Genomic DNA, 17,335 nt, shown 5'->3' with positions numbered 1-17,335 from the left:
AGGGTTAAAGACAAAGTAATCTCAAATAATTGAGTTTCTGAGCTTAGATATGTAACTTGCCTGCAGTTGTTTCACGTGAAACTTAGGTACCGTTGATGGGAAAGCAACACATGCTTTAGAAGTCCCTTTTAAAGAATTTAGACTGCTATTTGTATCGGAACTTTAAGAGACAATGATGTGGAACAGTTAAATTGTTGTGCACAAATATAAAATAACTTGTCGGCATTTATTTAACTTCAATTTTGAGCTCTCGTAACAGGAAAAGAGCAAAGGTTATAAAACCAGGAAAATTAAAAGCAGTATTTTAAGAACTGCTAATAACTGTTTCTACAGATTAGTTGTTTATCCCCTCCGAATTTGTATAAAGGAAATGAGAAGATAGCATTGGTTATTAACAAGGAAATTTAACAACAATACTTCACGAAGCTAACACATTATTTCTACAGTGAAGAAAATTTATTAAAAAAAATTAGTTCTTCAAGCAACGTAAATTTTCATGGAATGTGCACTGAAGGTGACGAAAATTTGTCGCTGAAACGTTTGCGTTCGGACTGCTATTTGGATGCTTAAGTGAGTATTCAGTTTTTGTCATAATTACTTCATATGTATCCTATTACTCCTTTAAGTGATTTTAAATCTTGTGAACTGATGCCACATACTGGAATCTTGTAAATTGGCAAATGACGGACATTTACATAATTTAAGCTTTGTATAATCACTTGATCAACAAGTTTCTCTTTGGAATCTTTAACTGTCATCGAAATTTTAGCTTGTTTCAATTACTTTTAATGACTTTCATGACTTTCATTCCTGAACTCCCCTTACCATACTTCTAATCCCTGACATTCTAGTTTATAAGAACGTTTTTCATTAAAAGAAAGTGATTGACGCATTTTTGATTCTTTTAAAAATTGATAGTATGAATCTAGCTTGTTTATTGTATCTTGGAGAGTTTACCTGAAGAGTTTCATTAACTTATATCGTGCCTTTTCAACAGGCGAAGTCTTCACAAGATCGGGTTACCATATGAAAATCATCTTAGGAATAAGAATTACATCATCAGAAGTACACACACAGTTGTTAATGTGTGTATAAATATATATATATATATATATATATATATATATATATATATAGTGCACAACATAGTTTCTAAGATCAATTACGTGAAATTACTTACTTTTTCCTTAATTCTGAATAGCTGTTATATGTTATGCGTAAAATTATCTCCAAGAACAGACTCACACATGGTTCATGTTTTTAGAAGCTTTGTAAACCTTTAGTTTTTTACCAAGAAATCCACGCAAGAATTCTTCTCTAAAAATCACAAGTTTATCAAGATTCAGTTGTTTAAATTTTAATTACAAAATTTTTGCACCTAAAGAGCAAGTCTTTTTCATAAAGTGATCCGATTTTCACGTGAGTAACTTCACCTTTTGAGAAAGATGACAGTATAAATGTCTGAAACCACTCAGAAAACCTCTTAAAGGCGAAATAAACAAAGTACATCCATACCATATTGTTTTCTGGTCAAGGATATACATTATAGAGAGTTGTAATTTTGTTTAGGAAATACTTATATATGCTGGCGACATTTCATAGAAGTGATATATTTCATAATTTATAAGAACTTTTCGATTGCATTAGGAAGAATTTCCTAGACAAAATATTTTAGGTGACTGACAAGTATGTCAGTGAAAAATGTATTTATACCTATGTTTTATACCTTCTTTGTTTGAGTTATAACAAGTGGACCTTTTTCCCTCCCAACTTGCGTTCATTAACATCATTATTTTGTTTTCTGTATTCATTTCCTTTACATTTTTTTTTAATGTTTACCAATTTGCGTTATATATATATATATATATATATAATATTTATTTTCGTTGATGGTACAGATTTCAATGACTTCTCTAAGCAACATTGACAGATGGTTACTCTCCTTACTCGTTGTTATGTCGTCATTTCAAACATTCCACTATCAGTGAATGATTTTGAAACAAATGTTACTCGTTAGTAAAAACAAAAAAAGTACCCCACCGTGGATCGATCCTAGATCTATTGCTTTGAAAGCGAGAACACTAAGCACTTGCCCACGAGAAACAGTGAGCCTATTACTAGTAAATAATCATTCTATGTTGTAAAAGTATGCTGGGAAATTGCCTAAATTAAAGTCAAATTACAGGAGAAACGGATGCATCAAGGCAGCTCTATAAAGAGATTTTACGTATGTAGGCTGTGACTTCGTTCAAGATTAGTATCTTGTGTAGTCCCCATTAGCTTCTATTGCTTTTTAGTCGCCTTAGTACGGAGTTAACTACGCTGGCAACATACCAGTGCCCCTGTCCTACTTCTTTCCACACATTAATAACTAGCTCCCCATAGCTCGTCAACTCTTCTTGGTGGGTTGTCAGGTCAAGTTTTAGTATCTTTTGCTAATAGATTTTCCATTGGATTTAAGTCGGATATTCTAGGAATCCGGTTGACTAATTTAGGACAAAAGTATTTTCAAAATATATCTTGAAAAAGATCAATTAAAGGATCTTTCTTAGTCTTTATTGTGTAAAAAACTTTGGATAGTTTTTCTTATATATATTTTACTGGCTGAAATATATGTTCTTCGCAAGAAAAGGAAAGGTCTGTGAAGAATTTGAAACTATATTTAAACCCCCTCCCTGCCTTAGATATGTATTTCAATTGAAGTATAAAATCCCAGTAGATACAAGTGCTAACTAGGCCCATATTCAAATATTCAGTTTTAAGCGGTTAAACGGTTCTCTCACTTTGGCCATTTGCTAAATACAAACTGGGAAATCAAAATACGGACATAGAAACTGTTCACTTTTCGCTTTAGAGCGAAAGTTTCGAGAACGCTGGGACACGTGTCAACTTATTTTTAATGAACAATCTATATTCCGAGTTTCATTTTCCAAACTTAAGAGGCTAGTAAGATACTGTATTTCTCACATCATTTTGAACTTTTCCTCTTCCCTAAGAATATTCAGTTTAATAAAAATGACATTATAATACAACGGGTCGAAAACATGCTGTGCTCATAAAAATTCAAGTGGAGCCGATGATACAGACAACGTCGATTTGAATGAGTAGAAAACTTAGTTCAAAATACTCCCCTTCCCTTCACCATAAACGTGGAATTTCCAGAAAAGCTGGGATAAGCATTCATTTATTTTTAAATAATGAGTTTATACACTGAGTTTCATTTCCGTAAGTTGAAGGGCTTCTGTGAAATGTTACTTTCTGCATTCATTTGAAGCCCCTCCTCCCCTTAAGATATGCACTGTGACATGACAAAAACGCGGCCTGAGCCAAGTCCTAGTTCAATTCAAAAAAATATTTCAAACATGTAACCTGTTTCTCCATGATTATGAGACAGAAAACTTTGATGCAATTTTTAATGTATTGATAAAAATATCGGACATTGCTCTTCTTCTTAAAAGCGGAATTTCCGAAAACGATGGGGCATGTCTACTTCTTCTTAATGAGGAGCTTATACGCCAAGTTTCATTTCCCTAACATGAGGAGTTCTTGGAGCACTTGAGATATTCTACCTTTGGCACACATTGAAACCCCTCTCCCCCCTAAAACAGGCATTTTAATAAAAGTGAAATGACAGAACCTTAGTCCGTCCAAGATAGCTATTATTTGTCACACACACACACACACAAAATGCTGTGAATTTTCATATATATATATATATATATATATATATATACACGTTTGTAAATGCAATATACATAAACACATAAATATAAGCTACTTAACTTCTAATAAGGAATGTTGTTATAAGAATCCTACATTCTTTCAATTGGATAAAATTAATTTTAAATGTGTAAGGGCTATTTTAAAATAATGAAACTTCAATATCATTCTTGCATTTTAAATATTCCAATTTCTCTTCCTGGCGAAAGGTAGAATTGCTATGAAATTTAGCGTAAAATAGTTTTTTGGGGTATAATTTAAAAAATAGAAGAACATTTTTGTTTAAGTCCCACGTTTATGCACCAAGACTAAAGAAGACGGTAATAATGAGATGGAAGATAATGGTAGAATGGAGAAAGTGGGAGGAAACGAGATATGCCCGAGAACACCCAAGCTCACGGTATTTGTCCACCACAAAGTCAAGAGACATCACGCACCAGAGATAGAAGTAACAAACAAATCGTATGTTTTGTAAAAATTCGTAATTTTAAAGATTCTTCTAATCGTGTTTATATGTTTACTTTGAATACTAATTACAGTGTTACTTGCTGAAGGACTTTACAGAAAATAACTTACAGAAGTCTTTATCTGTCTCCTTGTCAAAAATATCGTTCTAAACAGTTTTTTTTTAAAAAAAAGAAAGAAAATTTACTCGCCTTATGTGCCGTAAAATTTATTCAGTTTTTGCTTTTTATTTTCTGCTAGGTTGTAATACTGACATTGCAAGTAAATATTTTACTTTGTTGTTCTGAAATATAGTTCCCTCTCAATTTCCTATGCAGACCCGTCGGATGAATCACATGTTATACCAGAAAACAGCAAAATGTTTTTAAATATTCTTGGTTTTACTCTGCTGACTTCAACGCTTTTTTCATAAATTACTCCTTAGTTCTGGCTCCAACGAAGGTAGCTGGACAAAAGTGTGTATTGGAGACACTGGAATTGGCAGTGCAGGAATTACTAAATTGAGTGAAGAAGACGGTTAATCCCTGTAGTCTACTCGTAGTTACGATGTTTTCCCTGCGACTTAAAATTATCGTGATTTTCTGTATTGTGGTTATTTTGTTTGTCTACAATGAAATTATCATTCGCATATTGCAATATTATAGTTTCATTTCCACCTCTCACTGTGGCAAAAATGCAGGGAGAAAGAGTCAGACATAAAAGGAATTCGTAAGGATCTAAGGTCACCTTTTCGGCGTTAGTCTCTGGAAGGCGGTCTCATTTTTTGTGACCAAGACTGTACAAATAATAAGTTAAGGAAAAACTGAAATTGAAACTGTTTTTAATTAAGACATCTATGGCATTCAATCGGTGAGGAAACTAAGAAAAAACGAGAAAAGAAAAACTAAAGGCACAGTGATTAGTAAAAAAAATTACCGACAACTACGATAATGCTAACTAGCTCCACCGCGCTTGATTCTGCATGATTAGTTTACCACAATGATTAATTTACCTTACATAACTCGAAAGTACAACTTTTGAAAATATACTAAGTACTATTATAAGAAGGCTTACATCCTCCTCATCATCGTCATCATCTTCGTTATTATTATTATTCTCATATTCTTCATCTGGTAGACCCTGTGGAAGGAGTTCGTAGCCAGCATTGACGTGGTCTTCCTCTTCACTATCTGAGCTGCTTCCATCTACCGTACCCAACCCTGCAGCTATTGGGAGCACAATAGACGACTCAATGCTCTCATTTCCCTCGTCTTTCGGTGGATCTGGAGCCCACTCGACAATCATCGGAGAACCTGTATCTCTTCCTGCAAAAATATATTTTATATACTTAGATGCAAAATTGATCAGTACTAAATAAAAAGAAAATGACATCTGAAGGACGTTACCTTTATTAGTACCGTCACATTTTATCATTTGTATTATTTTTTATTAAAACAAATTATTTGACAATTTAACGCCATAGTATTCATGATACGAGATTTAATACATTGTTATGATATTCATATTTTTGCGAACAGTCATGGAATATGGAACTTTCCTGTGATCAGTCTTTCATCGTATTATTTCATTATTTATTTATTGACAAATAAGAAAATTAAATATAAATGTAATTACTTTTCGTACGCATCGTCTCTTAATCTCAGACTACTAACCGTTAAACAACATGAATAAATTGGACAGTCACTTTCAACAAAGTGGATACCCATTTTTTGCCCTTTCCATTCAAAACGTATATAGACTAATCCTACTGTCCTCGCTGTTTAACCATATATTTGCCGGTTCCTAAAATCTAATAAAGGTACTACATTGACTGACTATTGCTAGGGAACAAACACATAACTTATGAAACATGATTCAGGTACAGCAAATTACGAATATAAAAATACCGATATTAGTCAAGCTTTATCATCAAAAGATGGATGAACCGTGCACAGAAACAGGACGTGATAGAGGAAAAAGATGCAAAGTCATATCAAAGAGATAAAACACGAAATAAAAGTTCCCGAGTATAGAGAGTTCTGACCACATCACTATGGCCACCTCGTACAGCAGAGCATCCTGCACATCTATTTGGTATGCTGTCGATGAAAATGTTCAGGAAAGCCTGGGTATCTTATCCAATTCTCCCTTTAATGCAGTTCTGAGAGCCTGTGCGATCCGGTGTGGTGGACTTTCCTGTGCAATTCTTTTTCCAAGAGCATTCCAGGCTAATTCGATTGGATTAAGAACTGGAGACTTTGATTACCAATCCATATACTTGATGTCGTCACTTTTCAGTGTCTCTGTAAGTTAAACAGTTGTATATAAACAAAGTCAGGTCCACTACACCGCGGAAAAGGCAAACAGGATTTCAGTGGAATACCGTTCTCCAGGAACACCGTGAAGAAATTTGTGCTGTTTACAGGCAGGCACGTTATGAAAAGTAACACCCAAAAAAGATTGTTTAGTCGCTTTCGTTCTCGAAATTTCGATGTCCAAGGTGCTTCTCGCAGTTTACAACCAATCACAGCAAAAAGCCACACACAACAAAACCAAGCACAGCCGGCCACAGCCAATCGGGGTAGACCGGCATGTATGACATCGCCAATGACCTAAATATCCATCACCAAATCACTTGGAGAAAGCTAAATACAAAAAAGAACCTCGACGTTTGGGTACCACATGATCTACTCAAAAACATTTACTCCATCGGATTTCTATCTGCGAATCTCTACTGAAACGTAACGAAAGAGTGTCATGCAAAAGAATATTCCGTGAACCTAAAATTTTCCCATTGCCTTGCCTTTATATATTACGAACGGCAATCTTTATAAGAAAATACCTGTCTCTTAAATGCAACAGTGACATTCATACATACAATACCAGAAACAAAAGCGATTTTGCAATTCCCATTCATAATACAGCACTTTACCAAAAAGGTCCAAAATATACAGGAATACTAATTTATAACAGCTTACCCATCAACATAAGAAACTCAAAATCTGATCACCTTTTTAAACAAAGACTAACAAAGTACCTACAAGAGCACTGCTTTTATACTGTCACGGAATTTTATGAACATGCTCAAGCTAGAAACTTGTAGTTGTATGAATCAATAGGAAGGTATTTATTTTATTATTACATGAGTAGTCATACTTATTTAGATATTCTTATAATCAGATGTCTTCAATACGTATTTCCTAAATACTAAATGAAGATAACATAATGTAATTTTAAAAAAAAAACTACAGATTCTCGCACTATGAATAAAACCAGGTAGATGAATAGATAAGGTATGGTATTTCTATGTATATACAAGTATACGTATCATGTTGTAAGACTAATGTGATGTATAAGGAACTATAGTAGTAGTTTATTATATAGACAATAATAGAATTTGACATGTTCTATACCGCATGTACAATACTGTGGTATCCTGAACCCAAAATAAATAAATAAATAAATAAATAGAACTCCAGTCATTTCTGAAGTGGCTGATCACGAGTGATAAGAAGTAGAGAACATACAACAATGGGAGAAAAAAAAGCGTGGTCGAAACGAAAAGCTCCACTGTCAATGGCAAAGCCCATACTGACGCCCAAGAAAGTTATGCTGAGTTCGGTGGGACTGGAAGGGCATTGTGCATCACGAGCTGCTGCTGCCGGACAGAACGATAGACTCAGCCCTGTACTGTCAACAATTAGCTTGAGTGTGGCCTAGCAATTCAAAAGGAATGACCAAAACTGGTTAACAGAAAGGGTGTTATACACCAAGCTAACAATGTTAGAACTCATATACAGTATGTTTATCGACTCGTCAGAAATTGAGAGTACTAGACTGGGAGGTTTTAATGCATCTAACGTATAGCCTGGTCCTAGCATCGTCAAACTATTATTTGAACCGCTCTCTGCAAAACCCTCTGAATGGTGTTCAGTTAGTTTCAAAAGAGGTCTGTGAAAACCTCTTGGCTTGGATTTGAAACTACAGAATATCTCTAGTGACGAAATTATAGTGTTGCTGGAAAAATGGCGAAAGGTTGTGGAACAAAATGGTGCACATATGGTTTCATAATGTTTTCCAATCACAATAAATGTATAGACTGAAATAGTGTGACGTCACATCCTCTTCGTTGCCATGGTGATCGCCATTTTATTTTCTAAACAACAAGTAGCCTAAATACCTAAAGGACCTAAATGCCGAGCAAAAACACTGATGAAATATTTCGCAATTGCAAACATTAGAGTAAATGAAATATTTATGTTACTTTTTAAATGTCTAATCAATGAAACTAAAAAAAAACAAATAAAAAAAAACAGATATAGCAAAAGAAAAAAGAAAAAATGAAATGAAATCTTTAAGTTTTACGTCTCACGGTTATGCCGGTTAGGCTAAAGGAGACGGTGATAATGAGAGATGAGTGAAATGGTGGAATGAAGAAAGTGGGAGGAAACGGGAGAACCCCGAGAAAACCCACGAGCACGGTGTTTGTCCACCACAAAGTTCACTTGGCGGGGGCTGGGATCGAACCCGGGACCCCAAGCACCAGAGGTGAACGCTCTACCACTGAGCCACCGCGCCCCCCAAAAGAAAAAAGAGAAAACAAATGTACTCATCTTGTTCATAATCAGATATTAACCTTAAATAATTCTGGAAAATTTTTGATTTATTAATATAAGTATCATAATATTGCATACGTGAACAGGATTAATGCTGTTTAGATTATATGCTGAACCATTCATAATTGGATGTATTCTTATTGCACTATTTTTTTTTTAAGAAAAGTTGGTAGGGAATAGAAGAAAAGATCTGACCTGTATACACTGATGGTCCAGATTGAAAAATTCCAAAGACTTGGTTCTTTCCCCTTTCTTTTGTAATATTGTAGATGTTAATATTGTGCACTTCCATTATCAAGAGTGGGCATGAGAAAAGTAAATGTTCCAATAGAATTAACATTGTTCTAAAAAAAATTTCTTTTTTCTTTTTTTTTTTTAAATCATATATTTTAAAGTTTTCCTTGTGCCGACAGTTTGTCAATCTGCACGTTATGGAGTTTATATTGTTTATAATTGCTTCTTCAGGTGGATTACGTGATAATGACGTTTACATTATTTGATTTCTACCTTATCACTTAGATATATGTCGGTTTTAGAAATAAGTTACTTAGATATTAGTCTTTCTTTATGAATTTTCTTGATTTTATTCATTGTTTCTAAATGTATTTCCATATTTAAATCTCTATCCTTTCTCACGAACTTTATTAGTCGTTAAAACATTTTAAAATTGTAAATACATTTACAGCCGTTGCCCTTGTTTGTACTAGACTTTAAAATACACCATTCGCTTCATGCGTTTGTATAGAAAAAAAACACGGCAATCACCATGGTAACGGAAAGGAAATGACGACATCACTATTTCAGTCTATTCTCAATGTTGACCAAGCTTAAGCTAAATTTGAACAATAGCAAACTTGATTTGAAGTGGAATTTTGTTATCAATAGTTTCATTCAAGAATTTGTTACATTAAAGTCAAACATATTAAATGACTTTTAAATGTAAATGAATGAATGAAATCTTTTAGTTTTACGTTCCACAGTTATGCCATGTAGGCTAAAAGAGACAGAAATGATGAGAATAAATGAAATGGTGGAATGAAGAAAGTACGAAGGATGAGAAGAGCCCCGAGAAAACCGTCGAATACGGTGTTTGTCCATCACAAAGTCCATTTGGTGCGAGCTGGGATAGAACCTGGAAGTCTATGCCCCAGAGATAAACGCTCTACCACTGAGTCATCGCGTCCTTGAATGACTTGTGTTATAGTGCAGTGTTAGAAATGTACAAATAAGTTGAGTTGGAATCTTCGACTTCTATGTTCATGTTCATCGAATAACTGACGAAGAGAGCAAGAGTTGCCGTTGAAAAAGTATCATGATTAAATACTTTGGCACATTGTGGTTATAGTCACAGCTTAACATTAAGAATGTGCCAGAAGTCTTCTCTATTACGTATATGGACTATTTTAGTACTTTAGTTTGTAATTATAAGCTTGTATGTTAAAGGATTCGTCAGATAGGACGAGGAAGAACAAAAATGAAATAACAGAAAAGTAACTGTGAAAGTCCAAGTGACTGCCACATTGAACTGCAGTCAGGTGATAGTAATGACAAGCTGGAAGCCGAGAGTTTACTGGAAGATCATAAAACTAATGGAACGTGTACGTTGGTCAGTGCGAACGCTGAAGCGAGACGGGATAATAAATGGAGAGTAAGTCTATAAAGATATTGTATTGTTAAAAAAATGAACAATTAAAAAGAAATAAAAAGTATACAGAATCGAAAATTAATAAAGTGGGATAGTAGAAAACAAAAAGCATGTACAAAAATTATAGTATAAAACTAAAATTATATAACAGAACTAGCTTAAATACCCATTCTTCCCATGGGTCAGATAAAATACCTATGTAAACAAACTGAACAACGAAAGAAAAAAATCGGTCATTTTGGATTATTTTTACGTCTTGGTACCTCCCCTCCGCAAATGACCCCCGACCCGCATACAATGGTAGCTGAATTTGAAAGTCATCACTAGTGAAAGTGTCACCATTCATCTTAGTGTCCGGAAAACTATGAATTTGACACTAATATCGGTCATTTTGGATTATTTTTGCATGTCTAGGTATCCCCCGGTGACCTCCGGCCCGCAGCAGAATGGGGTGAATTTGAAAGTTAATGCGATCGGAATTTCACCATTCATCTCAGTGTCGGCGAAAACTATGAATTTGACACTAACATCAGTCATTTTCTATTACTTCTACATGTCCCGGTAAATGCCCCCCTCTCTGGTTCGAATTAGAAAAAAAAAAAAAAACGCTTCGTCTTGGTCTGGGGTCTGGACCAAGGTACCCGTGACCAAAATTTGGTAACTCTCGCTCCACTCGTCTAGTCCCCAGGTCGCACACAGATAGACAGACAGACATACAAACACACAAACGAACCCTTTATTTTATTTATATTAGAAGAAGACAGAAAAAGCAACTGCAGAAAAAAAGTCTATACGAAATGGACTGAGTGAAGTGACGTAGGGCACTAGTTCCCAACCGTGTGTTGCGTAGTCTCATAGTGTATATTGCGATTTTTTTTATTTAAAAAAATTCATGCATTTAATAATTAGTTAAAATCAATTTTCAGGCAGGCAGAATCGAACCACATCCTCGTGGTTGAGCGGTTCACATACGTGCCTTTGGTATGAGAAACTCAGATTCGATTCCCGGCGAGAGATCATGCGGTTCGGATTCACGTTAAGCTGTAGGTCCACGTCTCATATAGCCTCGCTGCTGAAAAGGACGCTGAATCAAAATAAAATCAACGTCTCCTGCGCCGGCAACAATGCTCAATACTGTACATATTGCAGAGTACTACACTTTTAGAAACGTATAGGCTTACATTATTATACAATGTATATAATAAGGTAGACAAATAAATTCCACCTAAATATGAGTATTATTTCTACTTTTAGTGCTATTATTTCAATAACTTGTGTGGTACTGACATCTTAATCAAGGAAAACTTCACCTTTGAATATCAATCAAGTTGATATTTAAATGTTGGTTATCTCCTTACCTCTATAAATGTCAGCCCGTTTTATATTCAAACGTGGAGTTCTCCCTGAAGAAGGTACTAAAACTACACAAGGTACTGAAAAATATTATTAAACATACAAATGCAAGGTATGTAAAATGTATTTATTTACTTTATTATACGTAATAGGTATAACATGAAAACTTTAACATATTATCCTATTATAATTTATTATTTGTATATTACTATTAGTATAATACACATGTTGTCTCACTAGTTTCATAACAAAGACGTTAATGAGGGTATATTTCAGTATGAGTTTCACCTCAAATGAAAGAAATGTGTAGTGGGCCGCCAAAAATCTCCATGTTCATGCTGAGCAAGTGGTCAATTCTTCATGATTCAATGTCTGGTGTAGACTATCATCAAGGGAACTAACTGGACAGTCATTTTTTTCAATGCACGATAACTGGCGAGGCTAACTTGAAGATGCTGGATACATTAATTTTACCATCCATTAGGACTTTGTTTAGTGGCGATGAATTTCTGATTTAACAAAATGGTGTCCTGCCGCGCCTTCAAGCAGATGTGTGCCTATCTGGAAAATATGAAATGAAATGAAATTTTTGAGGTTTACGTCCCACGATTATGTCGGCCAGGCTAAAGGAGCCGGTGATGATGAGTAATTAATGAAATGGTGGAGTGAAGAAAGTGGGAGGAAACGGGAGGACCCCGAGAAAACCCACACACACAGTGTTTTTCCACCACAAAGTTCACTTGGCGGGAGCAGGGTTTGAACCCAGGACCCCATGCACCAGAGATGAACGCTCTACCACTGAGTCACCGCGGCCCCTAGCTGGAAAATACTGTACCGGTACGCTGTATAAGACTAAGAGGCCCGACTGAATACCCTCACACTCGTCTGATTTAACCTCCTCAACTTTTACTTGTGGTAGACCGTAAAGAATGTAGTGTACGGTAAGAAGCTACAGTCAGTAGTGAAAGTGCGCCATGAAATTCAAATGGCTTATAAAGCAATCCCTGTAGCTACTCAGGAATATAAAGCATCTTGCTGAAAAGTGTTTGGAGGCTGGGGATTTGTAGTTTGAGCACTTATTAAAATGACAAAAAGAAACTGTGTGTTTGTAATAACTTTTCCCTCAGTAGTGATGTAATACTGACAACAATATAGCAATTATTCTATTTTAAAGTGTGTATATATTTTTTAACAGTCTGAGGTATGAATCATCTTTCATAAAAGAAAAAAAGTTTAAATCTAGACAAAAGATTGAACAACAGAACTATTGGAAGGAAAGTCACATACTTCTTCTTCTTCTAGCAGAAGTAGCACATCGGGACCAACATAAGCAAATTATTAATGAGTTGTACCAAGTTTTGTTTTTCCTTATATTTTCATTAAAGAAGACACAGTACATCTGAATTTATCATTCAAGTGAGTTCAATATATATAGTGGATCATCGCACCTAGAGGACCATAGCCGAAGGATTTTTATAAATTAAGGAGTTAGAAGTAGAACACATCTGTTATTTCGAACTATCAGTGAGTGATAAATCAGCTGTGTATTTAAGTACTTGAGTTATAGCAAATTATTTATTGAGTTCTTTAAAAACTTTTTTTTTTTTTTTGCATGTTATCAAAAACCTAGTAAGAGACTGGAATTGGAATATAGTGTATTTAAAGCTACATGGTGTCCCACATAAAACTGGCACGCCTCACGTACCGGTTAATCATCTGTAGTTAAATTGCTTGTGGGGTGACAACACTGTCTCGAAGTTGACTACACTGCATTTTATCGGAAAATTGAGTGCAGCAGTGTATTCTTGCGTCAGTTGTTGTGAGAAGCTCGTATTGTTGAGTTGTTTTAATTTGTTATGTGCCGAACCAGTGCTTGCGGTAACAAGGAATATTTGTGACAGAAATAGGGCCGTTTGCATTAGAACAGCGAATTAATATTGTGGAATTTTACATACAAACAGGCTTCATCAAGGAATGTAAAGAAATGTTTCAAGTGAAGTAGCCTGGTAGGAAAATCCCCAAGACCATCACTATTTAAGATCTATACAAGAAATGGAGGGCTGTAGGGTCCGTTCAGAATGTGCAGAAGAATAAACGACCGACAGTCACAAATCCTGAAACTTTAGACAGAATTCGCACGAACGTTATGAGAAGCCCCCACAAGTCGGTAAGGAGGTTATCGCAGCAGGTTGGTGTGTCTCGTACATTAAATGTGAGGATCAGAAAAAAAAAAAAGAGTTTATTGTAACTGGCTGTTAACATCAATTGCTATTGGTTACTTGGACCCCTTGCTTTACTTCATGTCATATGAGGCCTGGTTTCACTTGTCAGGTTATGTAAACTCCCATAATTGCAGATACTGGTCGCAGGACAACCCACATATTCTGCATGAAGAACCTCTCCACTCACTCAGAGAAGATAGGACTCAGGGGCAAGAGCACCACCGACGTAAGACTTTTCCGTTTTGTACTAGTATATTAGTAGACAATCGATTAAAGAATATGTATTCCTCAAACTGTTGGGGGGAGGGGGACAATGGCCCCTCTAATGCTCCTGAGATAGGTGTTTGGTGTGTGTTATCCAGCGTGGTGGCTCAGTGGTAGAGCGTTCACCTTTGGTGCTTGCGGTCCCGGGTTCGATCCCAGCCTCCGCCAAGTGAACTTTGTAGTGGACAAACACCGTGTGCGTGGGTTTCCTCTGGGTTCTCCCGTTTCCTCCCACTTTCTTCATTCCACCATTTCACTCATCTCTCATCATCACTGTCTCCTTTAGCCTAACCGGCATATTTGCGAGACGTGAAACTCAGATTTCATTTTTTTTTTCAAACTGGAAATAATTACTGTTGAGAGAAGATTCAAGAGTTTGGTGACTTTGTAGATGAGATTTAATATATTGTTTTCTCTTATTTTTTTCTGTGTGCAGGTTATGGCTAAACTGATCGGTATTGAATTGAAACATATTTGTGACATCCAACTAGCTAGATTTAAATCATCTGCATTAACTAGTGACCAATTACCATTCCATCTTCCATACCATTCTTGATGGGGTGTTTAAAACTTGCAATGTTCTTAGCCACTTAGCTGATTATATAACGGAGAGTTTCTGCCTGAGATGATCATGAAAGGTAACGTTGATCGCTTACTTTAACGGAATTTGGCTGTAGTCTGGTCAATAATCCAATATCTATGAGTTCTCTTATGGATATGTGCTTCTATAACTAGACACAATCAAATACACTAAAGAAGTGCACTACAGGGCCGTTCGCTAACACTTCATCAAATAAAATTGCCCAAGTGGGTTTTAAGAAAATCGTCCGAGAAAAACTCACTCCAAAGAGTAAACTACCATATCTGACTTCTGCCAGAGAAACAGTTTATACTATACAGTAGGATTATTAATGGAATATTGATTTATCAAAAATAAACAAATACGTTAGAGCAGTTTTCGAGAAAACACATTTTTTTCACCCTTCAGTAAAGTACCCTTATTTTTCGCGGTAGGAAGAAAATTTGAAAAACCTATTTTATAAAAAGCTTAAGTTTAAAATTTGCTGCAGGTACGTTGAACGGTATGGCCTCTAGGTGAGTGTACATTAGGACAAGCGGATGGACAAACATCGAAAAATCAGATTTTCTGTATGAAGGGATCACGAAATGTGTAAATCCGATTTTTTTCATGATATGCATACTTTCTTCATTCCTCGCTCAAAAGTAAAAAAAAAAAATAAAATAAAATAAAATAAAATAAAATAAAATAAATAAAATAAAAATATTTTGAGACTGAATTAGCAATAAGTTAAGATATATCGGCACGTGCACGCCCCTGATTCAAGTAATCTCGTCGAATTCAGGCAAAATCGGTTAACTATCGACCAGATATTTACCCTTCGACAAATACTCAAAAAGAAATGGGAATACAATACCCCGGTACATCATTTATTGATTTTTAGAAAAGTCTAAGACTCAGTTCGGAGGGAAACATTGTACAACATTCTTACAAAATTTGGATACCGAAAAAAACATTTAGATTAATTAAGATATGATTAAATGAATCCCAAAGTAAAGTTCGAGTAGGAAAATTCTTGTTCACGAGGCTTCCTGTCGAGAACGGCTGAGACAAGATGTGTTGTTGCCATTATTAACTTCGTTCTGGAGGAAAATCAAAAACAGTACCTAGGGCCTAGACCCATAATCAGGTTATGGCGTATGCTGATGATGTAAATATAATAGTGGATGAGAAAAAAACAATAGAAAGGAGCAGAAGTCTTATTAAACGCTTGCAAGGACATATATTTAGAAGTAAATGCAGAGAAAACTAAATACATGGAAGTTCGTCGGAATCATAATGCTGCAAATTATGGACACATTAAAATATTAAATAATACTTTCAAATATCTATGTTCAATATCAACAGACCAAAACCATACTCATGAGGAAATTAAATGTCGACTAAAAGCAGGAAATTCATGTTATTATTCACTTCAAATTCTTTTGTCGTCGCGAATTTTGTCGGGGAACTTGAAGCTTAAAATATATAAAACGATGATCATATGGTTGCGAAACATGGTCGCTTACTCTAAGAGAAAAACGTGGACTGAAAGCATTTGAGAACAAGATCCTGAGACGAATATTCGGAACCAAGAGGAATGGTGGAAACTTCACAACGAGGAACTGTATAATTGATGCCGTTTACCAAACATTGTTAGAGTCATCAAGTCTAGAAGGTTCAGGTGAGCAGGTTATGTAGTCACAATGGAAGAAAGTAGGAACGCTTTCAAAGTTTTAACTGAAAGTTCAATTGGAAAACGACCATTAGGAAGACCTAGGCAAAGATGACTGACAAATCCTAAAAGGCTCGTTTCTCCACTGCCCAAGTTATGGCACTAGTATGCTGTAAAATGGTTTCTGAGTGGAACAATGCTGTAGTCCATGACCATTCTAGTGTGGCGACAAAATTTACGGTAAAGGATTCCCTGAGTTTTTTCTATTTTCAGAACATTTTTTGAAATTTTCCCTTATATACAATTAGCCATAGACTTTCCTGTTAATGGAAAAACAAGACAACGACGATACATAAATGATATATTTGTCCCCTAATCAACTAGAACAATGAATAAAATAAGAAATACAACGTATTTTATTATTAAATAAAAGAACACCTACGTAACAAAAATTTCTACACAAAACAAGAAATTAAACATCTTCCCTGAAACTTCAATCTGTAATACTAGTCACATGTTCCGTCATACGTGAAAGGAAAGTGTCACAGTGGGACACTCACCGAAAAAGTACATAAAACTGGCTGTTCAATATTAATGACACATCTTTAGAAAAACATTAATAGTATTATGTAACTCATGTCACTGCCAAACGCTTTATTTCTTCATCAAAATTGTGCGTATCTTCGATGGTTCAGTCTTGATAGTTTCAAGTTCGCTTAGAATGATCTTTATTTTCCTATCTTTAGCTTCTGCAAAATGAGAACGAGGATTTCGTGCATAATGGATCATGAGTTTCCTTATGGGTAGTTTCTGAAAGCCACCAGAAGAAGCTATTAA

General features: G+C 35.3%; 1 protein-coding gene across 2 annotated transcripts in view; it reads right to left on the bottom strand.

The window, feature by feature from the left end:
* The window catches only part of kin17 (kin17 DNA and RNA binding protein), a 48,769-nt gene that overhangs the window by 17,156 nt on the left and 14,278 nt on the right, over window positions 1–17,335 (bottom strand). For both annotated transcript variants that reach the window (XM_081758839.1, XM_081758840.1), the window contains one exon: window positions 5,239–5,489. In XM_081758839.1, the coding sequence (XP_081614965.1) occupies window positions 5,239–5,469 (231 nt within the window). In that variant the 5' untranslated portion in view covers window positions 5,470–5,489. The remainder of the gene's footprint in view (window positions 1–5,238; window positions 5,490–17,335) is intronic.

This window comes from Thermobia domestica, chromosome 5 (genome assembly GCF_964235325.1).
Source record: "Thermobia domestica chromosome 5, izTheDome1.hap1.1, whole genome shotgun sequence".
NCBI lineage: Eukaryota > Metazoa > Arthropoda > Insecta > Zygentoma > Lepismatidae > Thermobia > Thermobia domestica.
This window is presented reverse-complemented; position numbering and strand designations above follow the sequence as displayed.